This window comes from Mustela nivalis (assembly GCF_964662115.1).
Source record: "Mustela nivalis genome assembly, chromosome: 19".
Classification (NCBI taxonomy): Eukaryota; Metazoa; Chordata; class Mammalia; order Carnivora; family Mustelidae; genus Mustela; species Mustela nivalis.
The window spans coordinates 38,464,596-38,480,363 of record NC_139038.1 but is presented as its reverse complement, the minus strand read 5'-3'; the positions used below and the strand labels follow the sequence as shown (position 1 = coordinate 38,480,363).

The 15,768-nt window shown below is 65.3% G+C and overlaps 2 protein-coding genes across 3 annotated transcripts; both read right to left on the bottom strand.

Moving 5' to 3' along the window:
- Positions 1-3,045: 3,045 nt before the first annotated feature.
- C1QTNF8 (C1q and TNF related 8) lies at positions 3,046-6,203 on the bottom strand (the record flags this gene model as incomplete). The annotated part of the gene is given in 8 exon segments (XM_082713984.1): positions 3,046-3,188; positions 3,191-3,223; positions 3,226-3,276; positions 3,279-3,361; positions 3,363-3,558; positions 4,143-4,245; positions 4,294-4,344; positions 6,135-6,203. Coding segments are annotated over 8 exon segments (729 nt in total).
- Positions 6,204-9,220: 3,017 nt separating this feature from the next.
- Positions 9,221-15,133, bottom strand: TEKT4 (tektin 4). Of its 2 annotated transcripts, none has more exons than XM_082714151.1 (6): positions 14,491-15,133; positions 12,460-12,530; positions 11,928-12,071; positions 11,291-11,513; positions 10,333-10,487; positions 9,221-9,530 (listed from the first exon to the last, which is right to left on the bottom strand). In XM_082714151.1, the coding sequence occupies exons 1-6, from the start codon at positions 15,022-15,024 to the stop codon at positions 9,314-9,316; spliced, it is 1,344 nt and encodes a 447-aa protein (XP_082570277.1). In that variant the 5' UTR covers positions 15,025-15,133; the 3' UTR covers positions 9,221-9,313. The 2 variants fall into 2 exon arrangements, with proteins under 2 accessions (XP_082570277.1, XP_082570278.1); XM_082714152.1 differs by having other exon boundaries at positions 14,719-15,115.
- Positions 15,134-15,768: the final 635 nt, after the last annotated feature.

Here is a 15,768-nt window from a genome sequence, read left to right as displayed (position 1 = left end):
TGGTACCCAGCCTGTGCTGTGTGGTCTCCTCCCTCCCTCCTGACTCAGCGGCCAGCAAACACACCACGGTCTCCCTAGAACCAGACCGGGGTCTGCCCTGTGGCTGGTGTCTCAATGGGGTAGGAGATGGGCATCCCAGGAGACAGGCTGCCGTTACCTGGGGCCTCCCGCTTCTGACACCTGGCCGTGGCCTCCCTGGCCCCCTGAATGGAGGGTCCAGCCATGTGTCCTCTGCGGCCACCCTGCTGGGGCCCGGCGGAGCTGCAGCATCCGCCTGGATCGCCCGAGGGGGACGGATGACGGTGGTGACCAGGCAGCCTGTGAAGGCGTGTGTGGGGGCGCGGCCTGCCCTGGGGACAGGATGGTTCTCACTCCTTCCCACGCTGACGCTGACGAGTCGTGCCCCCTCCGCTCTCGAGCGTCCTGTGTCTTACGTTTGGGTTTTGGGCTTGGTGTTTGCTATTTTTACGGAGCCAGCCTGACGCTCAGCTGTCTGGGAAATGCTTCCACGTCCGTTTTTGGATGGAGAAGTCTTTCCCCGTCCACAGACGCGCGAAATATTTTCATGTATTTTCAACTGTGGCCGAACACATGTCATAGAGAGCGCACCCCTCCCTGGCTCCCGGTGCGCAGCTCAGGGGCGCACAGTGCGTTACGCTGCCGAGGGACCACGACCACCGTCTGTCCACGGGGCTTTTCCATCTTCCCAAACCGAAGCTCGTGCCCAGGAACCGCCGACACCCCACCCGCCCCGCCCCTGGGGACCTCCGCCGACCGTGGTGGAGGGGATCTGACTGCAGGAGGGGCTTGGAGAAGGGGAAGCCCGCCGAGTTTGTCTCCCTGTGACAGGCTTGTCTGACTGCTGCCCTCAAGGGTGCCCCCAACCCCCATGGAGCCCGCACTGGCGTGTCCTGAGGAAACTTCCGTTGTGCAGATGGACCACATTTTGTCCATTCGTCATTGACGGATAGCCTGAGTGGGTCCCCTGTGGTTGGGGTGCGTCCCACGTGTTTTCCGTGGCCGTGTCTCTACTGGCTCTTTTGTTCCACGGGCATGTGCGTTAGCTCATGGGGTAGCCGTAGTGTGGAGGCGTCACAGCCCCCAGACTTGTGAACACACCGGCCACTCTAGTCCTCGGGGTCCCCTTGGCCTCTGCCATGGTGCTCACTACTGTATCTTCAGGTTCTGCTTCAGCATCTCCTCGGCTGGGTCAGAATGTTCTAGAATCCTGTCTATTCCCTTTTCCAGGTTGTGTCCGGCGTTAGTCTGCAAAACTAAGAAAGTGGGTTTTGTTCACAAATGTTCCTAATAGCACTATCCGTGACAGCTCACCAGCCCTCGCACGGACAACCCGTGGTCCATCCACACAGTGGGACAGGGTCCTCACACACGCTACAGCATGGCCCCCACTGGAAGACGCGACGTTCAGAGGCCACAGGCAGAGCCACGCGGCATGGGAATCCGATTTCTGGGAAGTGTGCAGAAGAGGCAGATCCAGGGACACAATGAGATCAGGGGTTGCCAGGGGCTGGGGAGGGCTCGGGGTCACTCTGAAGGGACGAGAACTCTCCAGAACTAGATGGAGGTGCTGGTGGTTCTGCACCGGGAATGGGCGAAATGCCACTGAATCGTTCACTGTGAGGTGGTCGAGCCTCCGTTATGTGCATCTCACCTCGGTTTTTTTTTTTTTAAAGGAGGTTTTACTAGAATCCACTAAACCGGCAGACTTCTGTGGGTCACGGGCTCCTGATGGGAGTTCCCTCTTGGGGGCCCGTGGCAGGGCTACGTCGCTGACAGCTTCCCGCCAGGGCGCCCGTAGTCGTGATTCTGCTGTAGACAGACGGCCGGCGCTTCTGGCATGCTGCGCCCGCCCGGCTCTTTCCTCTCTGCTCCCCATGTGCTCAGGGCAGCCGTGGCCTCCCACCCAGGCCTGCAGCCGCACCGCTCAGCCTGGCCATTTTGGGATGTGGACTGCACCCTGGGGTCAGTTGTTCCTTTTTAAAAAATAAATGAACCTGGAGGGGGTGTGTGTTGGGGGGGATGCCGGTATTTTGTCCTGGCCTCAGTGCCCGGGGGCTCTCAGACGCCCTTCAGGGCCCAACCCATCCTGGCCTTCTGGGTTAGCAGCTGATACCAGGGCCCAACCCCAGAGGCTCTGCCACTGTGTCCTAGCACCTCCCTGTCTGGGCTCCGGGAACAGCTGGATTCAGGCCACCAGGTCAGCAGATCGCCCTGGACCCGGGCACCTCTTGGCCACGGCCGCTCTGAGACCTGACCTGTCATCCTCCCCATGCTGCTGGATGTGGGAGCGGAGGCCACAGGGCAAGCTGGGAAGACAGAGCCTTCCTTCTGGCCCACCTGGCCTGCTGCACGCTGGTAGTCCGCCTCTGGGAGGGAGGGTGGAGGGGGGCCGGGTCCTTCCAGTCCTCTCACAGGTGCCCCTTTTCTCTTTGGGTGGCTTGGTCCTGCCACCAGGCCCTCTCTGCCCCTGCAGCCCCTGCCCCCCACCCCACAGCGCTCTGAGCTGCTCAGGGCTGTACCTCGAGGGGCCGTCTTCCTCCACCATCTGGACAGATGAGGGGACACTGGGCCCTGTGTTCACACCGAGGACGAGACTCTCCCCTCTGGCCCAGGACCACACCCCCCCTCTGCTAGACGCCGTCCTGTCTCAGGGCCTTGGCTACCCTCCTACACCCTGGGGTTCTGTGTGTTTCTTGGCGGAGTCGGCCCTGAGCAGACCATGTCTCCAGGGGCCGCCCATGTCTCCAGTGTCCACAGCAGGAGCTCTGCAAACGTGTCCGCAGCCCCGGTGCCGGGCTCAGCTCTGCACAAGCAGAATGGATGGCCCCCCACGCCAGGCCCCGCAGGCCTCCCTCCCCAGCATCTCGGTGTGGATGCCCAGTCTGCGCGCACCCCCATTGGGGGGCCCCATGTCCATCCGGCTCTAGCCGTATCCCTGGCACTCTGCGCCATCACTGTACGCAGTCGGAGCTCAGACACGGCTGGCTGGGCTGGGCTGTCTGTGGCACGGCGAGCTGGGGAGGGCTAGAGCTCCGTGGCCGGCTTGACCAGGTGGCTGCTGAAGGTGATGCAGAGGTCGCTGTGTTCGCCATAGATGGCGTTGCTGCGGTCACGCTGGAACACGCGCACCCAGACGGCGTCGCCAGTGGCCAGTGGCAGCAGCAGCTCTGGGTCTGCGTGACGCTGTGCTCTCTGGGCTGGCGTACGGCACAGCGGCGGCCCGCCCGTGGCACATGATGTGCAGGTAGGTCTCTTGTGGTTGCACGTGTGCACGCTGAGGCTCAGGAAGTAGACGCCCGGCACAGCACGCAGGAAGCGGCCAGACGGCAGGTAAAGGCTTATCCAGGTTCACCAGCTCTGCGATGAAGCGGTCAGTGCTGTGCAGGCCCTCCTGCTGGCCCACCGAGAAGGACGCGCAGGTGCGTGGACACAGGGAGCCCGGTGGCCCTGCCTGCCCCTTCTGGCCTTTGTGGCCCTGGAGGCCACGGGCGCCTGGCAGACCCTCCTTCCCGTTGCTGCCGGAGGGACCGGTGACCCCTGGTTAGCCCTTCTTACCTGCAGGAGGAGAAGGGACGAGGGGTCAGGGCATGGGGTCCGTGGTCACAGGGGGCCAGGAGAAGTCACGGCCCCAGTCTGCATCTCTTCTGGGGTTTCAACCACCTGCCACATGGGAACAGGAGGGGCAGCGGGGGTGGCGGGGACAGCAGGAGCTGCCAGAGGATGGTCTGCCCTGGTCTGTACAGGACGTGAGGCTGGGAGCTTGGCAGGTCCAGCTAAGGGCAGTGCTGCCCAGTGCCCTAGGATGAGGGCTTGTATAGCTGGCGTCCTTCCAGAGGGGACCTGGGGCCTCCCTCCAGCCTCCCCTGGAGACTGGGCCTAGGGCACCGCTGCAGGTGGGTGAACAGGACAGAGGGACCTCAGGCGCCCTTCTGCCACAGCCCCCTGCCCAGGCTGCCTTGCTTCCCCCTTTCTGCAGCTGCCAGGAGCCAGAGGTAGGTGTCCAGTGTCCTGCCCACAGGGGCCCAGCTGCCTCCATCAGGGCGCTCTTGCCCCGCCCCCCAGCGTGGGGTGTCCTCACGGGAACAGGCCTGGGGTGGGGGTGCCTCCCCACAGACACTCACCTTTGAGGATGGAGATGTCCACAGTGGGATGCACGCGGGGCAGCAGCCCCCACAGCTCCCCAGTTCGGTGGGGGACAGCAGGGGGCTGGGCGGGGCGGCAGCACTACACACAGGGACGTTGGGGAGGCCCCAGGCTGGGCCAGGCCCTTACATGCAGCCCCAGGAAGAGCAGGAGGCCAGAGGCTGCCGTCCATACCAGAGCCTGGTGGGGGAGCAGAGGGGGTCCGCGTATGAGGAGGAAGGGCCCCAACCGAGCCCCAAGCCCCACAGCTGCCTGGGCTGTGCCCCCTGGTCTGGGGGAGAAGTCAGGTGAGGCCAGGGACCTGCCCTTGTGGGCCTCCTGGACCCTCCGCCCCTGCCCCTGACAGACATCACCACTGGATCCCTGCATGCTTCCCGCGAACTTGAAGTAGCCTCAGAGTCGTCCGGGGTCAGCATGGGGGCCAGCTCGCACCTGGCCCTCCAGAGCCCCCAGCAAATGTGGCTGAGGCAGCCCCACGCTGTCCAACCTGGCGTGGCCGGGCCCCTTCCCGGGTCTGCTCTGGGAGGCCCCCCACCCCTCCCTGCGGCCTTGACTCTGGGCAGGGGCAGGTTCCCTAACAGCCTGCAGCCCCCGTGCCGGGGCCCCGCTCCTGGCAGATTCAGGGGAACTGTCATGGGGGGTGGGCTCTGATTCAGCTCCTCAAGCCCCCACCCCATGGCTGTTGGAGCCCTCGGGCTGCTTGGGGAACGGGCAGGGCCCCAGAGTTGGGAGGCTGGCTCCGGGCCCAGGTTGGGTGGTGGTCTCCACCAGGCGGTTTCTCCCCGGCTGCCTAGCTGGACCGAGGGTGGTACCCACATCCTGAGCTTCCAGGGGAAGGAAAGCTACTTGGGAGGCTCCCCAGGTTGGAAAAGATGGTCTTTAATCCCCACCAGGCCCCGGGCCTCCTGCCTCTGCCTCCCCTCCCCCAGGAGACCCTGTCGCACGGCTGGCCCACCCATGCTTCTCCTGCTGCATCTGGGAAGCGCAGCCAGGGCAGAGCCCCTGTGAGGGCAGCAGTGTGAGGTCAGGGTCCTCACTCTTCCCTGTCATGCAACCCTGCTGAAAAAAGACACAGGACCTTCCTCCAGGAAGCCCTCAGGGATTGCACCCCAGGATGGGTTTCTTCCTCTTGCACAGTGGGGGCAGAACTTTCTCGGGCTGAGCTTTCCTGGAGGGGGGACCCCTTCTGTGTACCACCTCACCCCAGAGCCCAGCAGACCCTGACCCGCCCTCCTGGCTATGCTGGACCCTGCGAGCCCCTCCTTGATTCCTCCCATGGAGGGACCTGACAGGACCCTCCGGGGGATCCCACTCCATACGTGGGCCTGTGCCTAGGGTCTCTAGCAACATGGCCCCCTGGGCCTGCCCAGCAGGTGGTCTGGGCTGCAGCCTCCTTCCTTCTGAGGCCTGGAGGGGAGCACAGACGACCCCCTCCAAGTCCAGCCTGCCTGGGGTATCTGTGAGGACCCCTACTCACTCTCTACACTCCCTGTTAAAATTATGCCATTTGCTGCTGCTGCCTGCCTGGCTGTCTCCGGTGTCACTGCCCTAAAAGCCCGTGAAAGAGCCCTTTCATGCCCACCCCAGGCGCCCACGGCTTCCCCTGGACCATCCAAGACCAACAAGCCCCAGGCCAGCATCAGAGCTCCTGGGCTTTGCTACCTTCCACCGGCCTGCCCTCCACCCGCCACCTGCCACAGGCGCTGCGTGGGCGTGCCATGGGGGCCCCAGTGTCCTCCTGCCAGCCCTGTGCCACAGATGGGTCTGGGGGTCTGGGGTGTCTGGGACTGGTGAGTGGGGCACCATTCTGTGGGCTGGCCGTTGTCCTCTGGGGAGCAGACACTTGGCAGGGAGGCAGGCCAGAGCTGAGACTGGTGGAGTCGGGTGAGAGCTAGTGGCCAATGTGGGGGGACACGGACCGGGGCCACCATGCCTGTGCCAGGCCCACCCGGTGACAGGGACACCCTCACCATCTCTGGCTGGGGAGCACAGCGTCTGGCCAGGCCCCAGGTGTCTGTCCCCTTCTTCCGCCGTGCCATGCCAGGGTTCCAGTGCCCAGCCGAGCAGATGAGCTGTGACCCCTGCTCAAGGGTCCTCGGGCTTAGCCCAGCCTTTCAGAAGATAAAGGGTGGGACCTGTGGGCTGCCCCTGCCCCAGGCAGTGCAGGAAGGGGGAGGGTCCGCTGCAAGCCAGAACCCAGCCCACACCAGTGCCTTCCTTGCCTTGTCTCCGCTCTCAGTCTGGATGGCTGGACACTGGGCCCAAGGACGGGCCCAGCACCTTGGCCTGTGGTTGTGGGGACATGTGCTTCCCTGGTAAGCTTCCCCCCTACCCAAGCCAGCAGTCTGTGGGGGAGGCCACAGACATGGCCTGGGGGACAGAGGACCAGGGAGAGTCAAGGACAAAGAAGGGGGGAGACAGGAGCACCGCTGCCTGTGGGGGACCCCGCGGCCAGGCTGAGGGGGCACAAGGTGTGAGGGCCACGGGCAGGGGTGGCACCAGCTGGAGCCGTGTCCTGGAGCAGACCGGAGGCTCCCTGTGGGGACGGCTGTCTTCACGCCCCATCTGCAGGTGGCACAGACAGAGGAGGGGTGAAGTCCGGGGCCCTGTGCCCCGACACACTGGCCCCATGGGGCCCCACACCTTGTCAGCGTGTGCCAGGCGCGGGCTTGGCTCTGAGACCAGGCAGCTTCGCAAGAGCCATTCCTGGAGGCCCATACGTGGCCCCTACTTCCCAGCGCGGCGTCCCTGTGAGAACCTGGGCCCAGGGCAGGTGGGGGCGTCCTTGCTGGCGGTCTCACTCCGGCCTCTCGGGCACCGGAAAGGATCACAGGCCCGACCTCTGCGGTTCCCTGCATCTGAGCATCAGTTTCCCCACCTATAAAATGGACATCAATGGGCTCAGCAGTGGCTGGGGGCATCCCCTGTGGCAGGTGGGAGCAGGAAGAGCCTTGCCCCTGGGGGTCTGGGCGAGTTCTGGCCCCACTGTGGGCCCCAGCATCCCTTGTCCTGAGCCTCCCCAGGAGATGGGAAGTCACTGTGTGTCCCTTAGGGGAGGGGACAGGGAGCTAAATTTGCCTAGTATGTGGGGGGTGCCTCCAGAGGGGCAGGTTGTAGGGTGGAGGTCCTGGAAGGAAGCCTGGGGTCCCTGCGGTCCGGGTGGGTCCCCCGGCTGCCCAGTGTTCACTGAGGTGCAGGTGGTCAGCAGGGGCTGAGGGTGACTCAGCAGGTGGCGGGAAGGCCTGGACAGAAATAGCCGTCCTCAGACACGCCGCCTGACATCTCCGTGACGACGGGAGCGTGGCTGAGCGTCACGGCCCCACGGGTCAGTGGCCCCCAGGGGGCCACAGCATCACCCACAGCGGGGCGGGGCTCCCTGCCTGCCTCCAGCCCACTGCAGCGCAGGAAGGCCGCACTGACCACCAACTCGAGCCTGGGTGGAGGGACAAGGTGCCCACACGGCCCCCAATGCAGCAGCAGCAGCAGCCCTAGCATGGGGGCCTGGGGTGAGGCCAAGTGCCTATCACCACAGACTCTACTCAGTGGGGCCACACAGGGGGTCCTGTAAGGAATGGACGGGGGCTCCAGACCCGGGCACCCTGCGGGGTCACTCACTCATTGTGAGAGTGACTGCAGTCAGGCTAGAGGTCTCCACAAACAGGGAACCCGTGGAAGCCAGGGGTAACCTAACAGTGCTGGGGTAGCCCTGGGGCACCAGGGGGCTTGCAGTAGGGAGCAGAGAGGGGTGACACTGCAGCCCCAGACCTTCTCCTTCCATTACCCGCACCACGCTTGCCCTGCCCAGCGCCCTGGGACCCTGTCCCCTGATGGATCCTGCCATGCAGGACCCCTCCAGCGGCTCTGGTGGCCTGATGTGACCCTGCTCCCCCTCCCCAGGGCCCTGTTGGCCTCAGGGCCTGGGTCCACAGCTGTGCCACTGTGAGCCCAGAAGGGTCAAGGTCTCTGAGGCAGAACCCCGGGCTGTGTGGTGGCCTCACCTTTCCTACGAGCCTGGCCGGGCAGCGGGGGCCAGAATCCCGGGAAGCCGTCCCTCAGCTCCATGGTCTGGTGGATCGTCTCTACAGGGGGACAAACCTTCCAGACCCCGGCAGCCATGACACAACCAGAGACAACGAACGGCCAGCCGGCAGCCCCGGGTCTGTCCCGTGTGCTCTTAGCCCGGGGCCCCCAGCCCATCCAAGAGACAATGAGCTGTGCTCAGCACCCACCTTGCCCCTCAGTCCCCTGGCAGCTGTCGCAGGGGGCAGGGGCTGGACGCTCCCTGAGTTCTGCTCCTGAACTGCCCTGCACAGGCAGACAGGGACTGGAAGCTGTGTGCTCTGGGTGGGGTGGGCGCTCGCAGGGCCCTCCTTCACGGAGGTGAGGGGTGAGGGATGGTTCATGAACAGGTGGCACTGGGAGCCCTGTACCTACCGTACCCCAGCCTGATTCACCCTCTGGTTAAGGAGAGGCCGGACCCAAGGTGACCGAGGTGCCTGAGAGCGGGGGCCCCCCACCCCTGGCTCAGAGCCTCCAGGCATGTCTTCCTGGGTGCCCTCCCACTGTCAGGGCAAGGTGGCAGGGAGAGGCCCCAGGGGACTTCTGCCTGGCACCCTGCAGCAGAAGCTCACAACCCCCGGCCCAGTCCCTCGGGGCAGAGCCAGCCAGCTGCACAGGGACAGCGTCCAGGGCACACGGAGGAGAAAGCTGGGGCTTTGGTCATGGCTGAGGTGACGACAGCTGTGGCTTCCACGGTGGCAGGGGGGGACGCTTCCTCTGCGGGGTCCTGCGGGCAGCTCAGGCAAACAGAGGGCCCCCGTCCGAGGCTCAGCAGGCTTGGAGCGCTGGTGGGGGTGGGGGGGCACTGGGTCGCGGTGAGCAATGCAGGGGCCTCTACAGTCCTCTCCAGGTGGGAACCGAGGCCACCACAGGCAGCAGGAACTGCCCTGCAAAGGCTCTGAACCCCCACCTCCCACTGGCCTGGGCAGGAGGTCCGTAGGTAAAGCTCACCCGCCCAGGCTGCGGCACCTCCACCCAGAACCACGCCGACAAGTAAAAAGCCAATACACTCTTTATTGGGGGGCCTGGGGACAGTCCCTGCCCACGTCCAGCCAGGCTGCAGAGGCACCCGCCGTGGTGCCAGCCCCGGTCACTGGTAGCCAGCCAGCTGCAGGATGGTGGGGTAGCGGGCACGGTGGGCCATGCACTTCTGGCGGTCGATGAAGAGGCTGTTGGTCTTGACGGCCAGGTCCTTCTCCAGGTGCATGCGCGTGTCCTCCAGGTTGCGTAGTGACTGCTCGGCTTCTAGAAGCTTCTCCTTCAGCGCCGCGAGGGACGTGTTCAGCTCCTCCACCTCACTCACCAGCCTGGGGGGCCGGGGAGGAAGGCGTGAGCTGGGGCCTCCAGGCTGGGACAGGCAAGGCCTGGGAGCCCTGGCAAGGAAGGGGTCCCAGGCCAGCTGCAGGGCCACAGGAGGACCCGAAAGTCCAAAGGGAGACCTGCCAGCCACATGGAGTGGGCCGGGCCAGTATGCTACACGGGCCCCGCAGCAGGTGGGAGAGGGCCTGCCTTGTGCTCTCAGCCCACAGCCCCACAGGGCCACCGCGCTGGGCCTGAGCTGGGACTTCTGCTGCCACCCCCATCCCCGGCCCAGCCAGAAGAGCCCACATAGGCAGCACTGTGTAGGGCTGAGCTCTATGTTCCTGGAAACTGGAGGCAGGCTAGACGGACTCCTGGTGCTGCCCAAGGCCCCAGTCCCCTGCGTGTGCTGAGGGCAGGGAGGGAGCCATGCGGGGGGATTCTGCCAACAAGGGCAGAAACACCAGAGGCCCTATCCCGCCTCGGCTTTGAGCCAGGACCAAGGGGCCACCCATGCCATGGGGGGTCTGGATGGGGGGCCCGAGGCGGCATGGGCATGGCGGCCGGGGGCGTCGGGGGCTCAGCCTCTCAGACCCTGAGATCCATTGCCAGCAAGACCGCACAGCACAGGGTGAGGCAGGAAGTGCGACGCTATCCGTGACACTCAGGGCCCTGAAAGGCACATCTGCGTCTAGTTGTGTGGGCGGGGGGCAGGGTGTTTGTGGGGCCCAGAGGCCAAGGGGGCTGGGCTGAGGGGGACACAAGCAAGCCTGTCCTCGGGACTGCCTGAGCCACAGCCCTGGCGGGCACCTGAACTGCGCGGCATCCCGGCACAGCTCCACGTTGGGCCTGTGGGAGCGCTGGTACAGACGGGTCTGAGCCACCTTCAGGGGCGCCTCCTTGTCCTTGATGGCCTGCTTCAGCATGGCTATGTTGTGCTCCTGGTCCGTGATCTCCCGCAGCGTCTGCAAACAGGACGGTCCCTGGGGGAGTTGCCGTGACCCCCACCGCACCCCCGGCCCTGTCCATGGACTTGGGGTGACATATGGAGGCAGGAAGATATGTTTGGCCCTCTCGGCCCCACCAAGGACACCCAGAGGGCCGGGGTGGGGCTGCAAAGCCTGGGGTCCAGCAGCTCTGGCCTGAGCGCCCCCCGGCCCCCACCCTGCTGGTTACTGGGCCCCAACCCTGGTGAAGAACCAGAGAGACATGGCTGCAGCAAAGGGCACCCTGAGAGCCCAGGGTCAGAGCCCTAGTAGGCCTGGCCACCTCCTGCCACCTTCTCTCTTGCTCTTGCCTGACAGCAACCCCCAGTGTCACCTAGTTTTGTATTGGCTTAGTGAGGGCCCAGGGAGGAGTGGGTGCCTGGAGGAAGGCCTGGTCGGGCCAGGTTGTGACCTAGCCAGGTGGGGGGTGGGCGGGTGTACGGGGGCGGGGCTTGATGGGACCGTACCTGGCCGGGTTTTGGACCGTACCTGGCCGGGTTTTGGGTGAGACGAGGGACCAGACGTGGCCTGGGTGGGGACGGCCCTGGTGGGGCCTGGGGGCGGGGCCTAGGGGCGCGGATCGGGCCTGAAAGGTCGGTAGCTGGGAGGGGCTGGAGTAGGGCGAGGGACGCGTCGTGGCCTGGGTGGGGCTGGGCCGGGACGGGGTCAGGGGCGGGGCCTTACGGGGAGGGGCCGTGCCTGGGCGTGGTCTGGTGGGGCGGAGCCTTGTGGGGAGGGGCCGGGCCGAGTCTGGGCGTGGCCTGGCGGGGTGGGGACCTCACCTTGTGCAGGTGGTTCTCCAGCTTATGGCGCGCGTCCTCCAGCTCCTCACAGCGGCGCTCGAAGGCCAGGTTCACGGCGTCGCACTGCAGCCGCAGGTCCTCGGCCGTGTCCCGCAGGATGCAGTCGACGAGCACCCGCAGGTTGGCCGAGGCCAAGCGCTCGCGCTCCGCGCGGTGCAGGTTGTCCTGGGTGAACCTGGCCCACGTCTCGGGCGTGGAGGCGCTGCGGGCGGGCACGGCTTGCGGATGGCTCCTGCGACCCGGCCCTCCCGCGCGCCCCGCGCCCCGAGACCACTGCGCCCGCACGAGTCAGCACCCCCAGCGCGGCACCACGGCCCTGTGCCCCCTCGCGCCCCCCGCGCCCCGGTGGCTGCGCGCCCCCTGCCGGCCACCCGAGGAGCTGCAGGTAACCCCTCAGTCCCCGGTGAGCTGGGCGTGCGGGGTGCTTACGCGGGGGTCCTTGCTCACCTGCCCAGCCTGTGGGCAAAGGAGCTGCACACAAGGCCCTCCGTGCGAGAGCGTCAGGGGCGGGGGGCTGGGGGACGGTCCCCAGCACAGGGCTCAGGAGCACAGGCACCGGGTGGGCACCGGGGTTTGGGGGGGCTCCATGGAAGGGGCTGGGGTGGAGGTGGCCCACCTCTCCTCGAACTTGGCTGAGTGCGGGTGAAACTGCACCTCCGTGCTCTGGTTGTGGTAGAGCGCGCATGTCTGGTCAATGTTGTAAGCCTCCACCTTGTCAGACCAGTCCATCTCACACGTTTCCTTGTGCTCTCGGTTCAGCCTGGGGCGGGCAGGGTCTGCGTTTGTGGAGGGGGCACTGGGTACCACCCCAGGAGCAAGCACACACCCTCTTCTCCACTGTGAACCAGGCCACCTCATCTGTCAAGGACAGGGGTCCTCGGGCCACCCAGGCTCTGCCTTGCCAACAGCGTCCAGGAGCAGATGTTCCCGGCCCTGAAAGGCTGGCCTGGGTTCTGGATGCCCAGGACCCCAGGCCATGAAGGAGTCTGCACCCCCACCAGTTGCCCCTACCTCCCCCATCCTCCTGGCTGAGACCCAGGACAAGCCCCCACCTCTCTGAGACTCCCAGCCTGCTCACCCCAACTTCCTGCCCAGAGCCAGCCCAAGGGGTGAGGAGACGGGGCAGGTGTGCAACCACCGAGACCCACCGGATCTGGTTCACGGCCTGCATTATGGTCCTTTTGAGGAGCTCCTGAATGTTGCGGATAAGCTCGGCTTCCTGGGGGAGAAGACCCCACTCCCTGGTGAGGATCTGAGGAGGGCCAGGCTGGTGTGGGCCCATGGTCAGCCCCTTCAGTGCCTAGGCCAACACCTGGCCCTGGCTGTACTTGGTTGGGCCCCACAGCCAGCTAGTCGACCCCTATCTCTTTCCCGGGAGGCTGGAGGGAGGAGCCCCGCTCTTTTTCACTGGGTTTGTTCTGGGCTTTGGAATATTCTGTTTGGTGTGGCAGAGTGCAGGGTTTTTTCTGGGGGGCACTAGGGCCAGCTCCCACTTACCTGGCACCCACCCAGCAGCCCCTGGGCTCTAGGGGCCATCCCTGCCGCCTGCCCCCAGGTAGGGTGGCCAACAATGCCCTGGGTCCCTGGGCCCCTGGGAACCATGTGCCCTCCCGGCAAGGGCCCTGGGCTCAGAGAGGGCAGGCTCTCTCCTTCTCTGGCCTTTAAGGGGGAACCTGTGTGCCTTTCTGCTTCTGCGATGGCCCTGTTTTCTGTGCATAAACAGTCCGCTACCCCCATTTAGACTTTTACCTCCATCTGGCTCTAAACCCAGGGTCTGTTTCCCTGTACCTGGACCATTGTTCATGTTTTCACATTGGGAAGGTGGGGTAATGCTTAGGGAGGGGGAGGGGGGTGTTTCTTGGTTAAGGGCCCAGGGGGCTGCAGCCAGAGCCCTGGAAGCTCGTTGAGCAGCTGAGTGTGGGGTTGAGGTGGAGGGGGACCGAGGAGGGCATTGGGGCTGGGAGAGGGGGTACTCAAGGTTCTGGGCTGAGCCTGGAGCATGCAGGGGGTGCCCTGCATCTCCCAGGAACGCCCACAGCCTACAGGTCACAAGTAAGGCCCCCAGGATCTGAGAGGGGCTTGGAGCAGAGGACTGGACTGTGTCATTCCCTGATGCTTGTGAGGCTCCCCCAAGGACAGGTCCTGCTGAGCTTGGAGTGGGGAAGCCTTGGGGTATGAAGGTGACCTCCATCCCACCCTCACCCATCAGCACCTGAATACTGTGCTGGGCCTGGATTTTTACCACAGGCATCAGGGAGGGGGAGCTATGGGGCACTCGGCCTTCAGGAGCTCAGGCGCAGGTTTAATTGCATGAGCTAGGATGCCCCAAGGGTCTACCAGCGGGTGCTGGGACCCAAGGGTGACCATGGGGCTGCCCCTCTGTGCAGGAGCCTATAGGACCCAACTTGCCAGCCCTGCCTGCATCCCAGACCTCAGGTGCCCCCCACACTGGGCTCAGCTCAGTCCCTGTCCCATCCATGGGGCGTATGCTGGGGGGCATCAGGTTGTGGATGGACCTCGCCTCGGTGTCCTCGGAGTGTCCCATCCTCAGGCAAATGTCCCCGACACACATCCAGGTGTGAATTCTGTCCCCCTCACCCCAAGATGAGCAATTATTGGGGTGGGGGCAGAGCAGGGGCCCTGGACATGGGATGGGGTGAGCAGATGTGAGGTCCAGCTCCAGCCCCCGTACCTGCTCAAACCCCTACACTGGGACCTGTCCCCATGCCATGATGTCCTCAACTCAGCAGGTCCAAGCTGGGGCCCACCCTGCCAGGAGCTGAGCCTCCCCCAGTGTCCACTGTGAGCCCTGGGCTCTGAAAAGGTCAGACTGGGCACCCTTCTGGGGTCAGGGACAGCGCCTCCGTCCTGTATGGCCTGAGCCCTAACCCTGTGGCCCCAGCACCTTGTGGGTCCCCAACCTACAAACAGAGCTTGTGTCACGGTGCATGGGTGTGGACCCGGGCATGTGCTCCACACGTGTCTGCGTGTGCCAAGGGTTACGTGCTCTGAGTATTCCCGTGTGTGCAGAGGGGCGTGGGCTCCATGAGTCTGTGTGCACCCGCCTGGGGTCAGCCCGCGCCGTGGGCGCGCCCAGGGGAACCACCCCCCGTCGACCCTGTGCAGGCCACGCTCCCTGAGGCGGGGGAGGGCCATGGGGCCTGTGGCTCCCGGAGCACCTTCAGCAGCTCCATTTCCACGAAGTCGCGGACGAGGTCGGGGTGCTGGCGGCGCTCACGGCACTGCAGGTTGTCGGTGGCAATGGAGAAGGGCACGGCGGTGGCGTCCAGGGCACGCTGCAGCCGCTGCTTCTGGGCCAGCAGCAGGTCAGTCTCAGCGGCCAGCTCACGCACCTCCTGCTGCAGCTCCGACTTCCAGCAGTGCGTGTCCTGCAGCCGCGCACCCACCTTCCGGGTGGAGTCCTCCTGCGAGCGCCGGGCCAATGCCTCCGTCTCCGCTGCCAGCTGCTGGCTCTCGTGGCGCTGCCGCTCCGACTGGTCGCGGTCAGCGAAGGCTTGGTGGTAGCGGGCATAGCAGTTCTGGAACCACTCATCTGCCAGGTACTTGGCCGAGCGGAAGCCGGCAGTGGCCAGGCCCGAGGACGTATGGGCACCCGTGTTCCGGGCCACATCGTACAGCTTCTGGGGCAGCTCGCAGGCCGGCACCGTCTGCGGGGCCGGCTCCTTGGTCAGGAGCACGTCCATCTGCGCCATGGTTCTCCCCACCCCTGCTACCCCGGGGAGGGACGGTCAGTGGTCAGGGCAGCGGTCAGCGGGGCAGGTCCTGGCCACTCTGTGCCCAGCAGGACACTTCTGGTCTCCCAGCGACGGGTACACACAAGCCCTCCTGTTGCTGGGCAACTGGCCCCCTCCCCTAGAGGCTCTCTTAAAGGGCCAGGCAGCCCCAAGTCCCAGCACCCATCCTGGACCACATGTGGTGTCTGCCCAGAATTGCACCGGGACGGTGGCCTGACTCCAGGGCCCATTGTCCCCTGCCCATCTTACTCGTCCCAGGGAGCCGGTCCCCCGGACACGCACGGGGGTGGGCCTGTCTTTGAAGGGGTTTGAATTCAGCCTCCAGGGGATACCTTGGACCCAGACACCCGCATTTTCTCCACACGGGTAGAAGCAGATCCTGACAGTGTCCCCAAGGCCACGCAGGGCCAGGCTCATGGCAGAGACCACAGGAGCAGGAAGGAGGCCTCTTCCCCAGGGCACAGCTCATCTGGCCCCATCCTGCCAGCCACAGAAGCGAGGGGCGATCTCCAATACCACCAGCAGAGGGCAGCGTTGGCCGCAAAAATGTTCTGGGAAGGGGCGGGACAATGGCTGGGATGGTCTCTTCTCCCTCCGGAGCCTATCCCCCACCCCATCCGGAGCCTGGATGGCCTTTCCCACCCTGCGTGCCTCATTAGCCCCTGGGGAGCCTCCCAACAGTGCACCTGCAGGATGCCTATG

Bases quoted from the DNA above. Each gene is read 5' to 3' on its own strand.
- TEKT4 (XM_082714151.1), bottom strand. From the start codon at position 15,024: ATGGCGCAGATGGACGTGCTCCTGACCAAGGAGCCGGCCCCGCAGACG. The intron at 12,072-12,459 runs GTGGGTCTCGGT...TGCCCGCCCCAG, and splicing joins CAGGCCGTGAACCAGATCCG to GCTGAACCGAGAGCACAAGG. The intron at 9,531-10,332 runs GTGCCCGCCAGG...CCGGCCCCCCAG, and splicing joins CGGGATGCCGCGCAGTTCAG to GCTGGTGAGTGAGGTGGAGG.